Genomic DNA, 1,752 nt, shown 5'->3' on the forward strand with positions numbered 1-1,752 from the left:
TTATTAAAATTAAATTTGTCAAAAAATTTAATCGATCATTGAATTAAGGAATGTAAGAATTTAGGAGTGGAATAAATGTAAAATTAATACTTGGACTGACCGACTTTGCCAAAGAGGAAGGGACTCGCGAGTACCAGCATCTCGGGCCACGCGTCAGCTTGGTGCATGCTCCCCCAATTTGATCTGACCGCTGTGCCAGAATTACCCAAAAGTAAACCCGGCCAATCATCAACAGCTCATCTTCCAATTTTATATATATATATATTAGCAAAGAGCGAAGCATACCGGAGGAGGGGGTAGACGAGAAGAGGCTATAGCGGAATTAATGGTGATGGATGCCACTGGCGCCGATTCCGCCCGTTGCTCCGCGATCGACAATGTCGTCGTCGTTGCAGCCACCACCGATGACGCTCCGCCACCATCCCCGGCCACGTCGCCAGGCGCTGGGAGCCGCGTCAAGCTAATGGTTAGCTACGGCGGCCGCATCCAACCCCACCCCCACGACAACACTCGCCTCGCCTACGTCAGCGGAGAAACCAAGATCCTGGCTCTCGATCGGTCCGCCCGCCTCTCCGCCCTCCTCGCCAAGCTGACCGTCGTGGCTCCCGCAGCTCCCAACCCCGTCTGCATCAAGTACCAGCTCCCCGGCGAGGACCTCGACGCCCTCGTGTCGGTCACCGACGACGATGACCTTGAGTACATGATGATCGAGTACGATCGCCTCCTCCGCGCAGCCTCTTCCACCTTGCCTAGGGTTTCTGTCCGTCTCCGCCTCTTCCTGTTCCCTGTTGGGCCCCCTCCTCCGCCCCCTTCCGCCGCCTTGCTGGAGGCCTTCCATGCCGTCCCCGTTCGTCCTCCCTCGACACATCCCTCGCCTAGCCCCGACTTTCTCTTTGGCTTCGATGAGGGCTTCGTCCCTCCCCCCGCGGTGAAGGTCGCCATAGATCCACAGCCGACGAGGATCGTGCTCGAGGACCATCCCACAGAGGCGCCGGCGATCTCAGATCTGATTAAGGACGAACCGAGCCTCCAGATCAAGGTAAGCGCTGAACCAGTCGCCACCGCGCAAGCAGTGGTCACGTCGGCAGACATCGAACGCCTCGTGTACCCCAACAACCTCCCCCCTCTCATCCCGCTCAACAAAAACCAAGACACTGTGCCTTTGGTTCATCCCTCAGACTTCCAACTCCCATCGCCGTCGCAGTGGCCAGAGACGCCCGGGAGATTTCCATCGTTGTCCCCCGGCATGGATCCAACGAGGTACCTACTGCAGTGCGCGCCGGGAATGTACCCAGGGTTCTACCCTGCGCCACCTAGGATGACGGTGAACGCCGTCGGAGGAGGGGCGGCGACGGGGGTGGAGGCGTACGTCGCTGGAGGAAATCTGGCGTACGATAGCGCAGGGCGGTTGGTTTACTGCACGCTGCTGTTGCCACCGTATCAGGCGGTCACGGGCGCGGCGCTTAAACCGGCCGAGTCCATCGTAACGGCAGCAAGACCACCACAAACCGCCTGACCCAGTAACGGATGGAGAGCGTGTGATCTTCTTCATTATTCTATTTTATTTTATTTTTGTGTGTGTGTTTATGGCCTAAAACATGGCATTTTGCGTGGTAATTAGTGGATGCGGTCAGTAAATATGCATGATGGTGGTAGTTAATTTGATAGGGAAGGTTGGAGTAGTTTAATTGTCATTTCAATTTCTACATTTTCCGATAAAATAGTATGCATAAAATATCGGTAAATTGGATA

The 1,752-nt window shown here is 55.4% G+C and overlaps 1 protein-coding gene across 1 annotated transcript; it reads left to right on the forward strand.

Annotated features, from left to right (window-relative positions):
- Nucleotides 1-299: 299 nt before the first annotated feature.
- LOC141815821 (uncharacterized) lies at nucleotides 300-1,640 on the forward strand. The gene has a single exon (XM_074703695.1). The coding sequence runs from the start codon at nucleotides 326-328 to the stop codon at nucleotides 1,514-1,516; it is 1,191 nt and encodes a 396-aa protein (XP_074559796.1). The 5' UTR covers nucleotides 300-325; the 3' UTR covers nucleotides 1,517-1,640.
- The last annotated feature ends 112 nt before the right edge of the window (nucleotides 1,641-1,752 follow it).

The sequence above is a fragment of the Curcuma longa genome, unplaced genomic scaffold (assembly GCF_044706935.1).
Source record: "Curcuma longa cultivar G26 ecotype Majalengka, Jawa Barat unplaced genomic scaffold, ITB_CL_G26_1.1 contig_1103, whole genome shotgun sequence".
Taxonomy (NCBI): Eukaryota; Viridiplantae; Streptophyta; class Magnoliopsida; order Zingiberales; family Zingiberaceae; genus Curcuma; species Curcuma longa.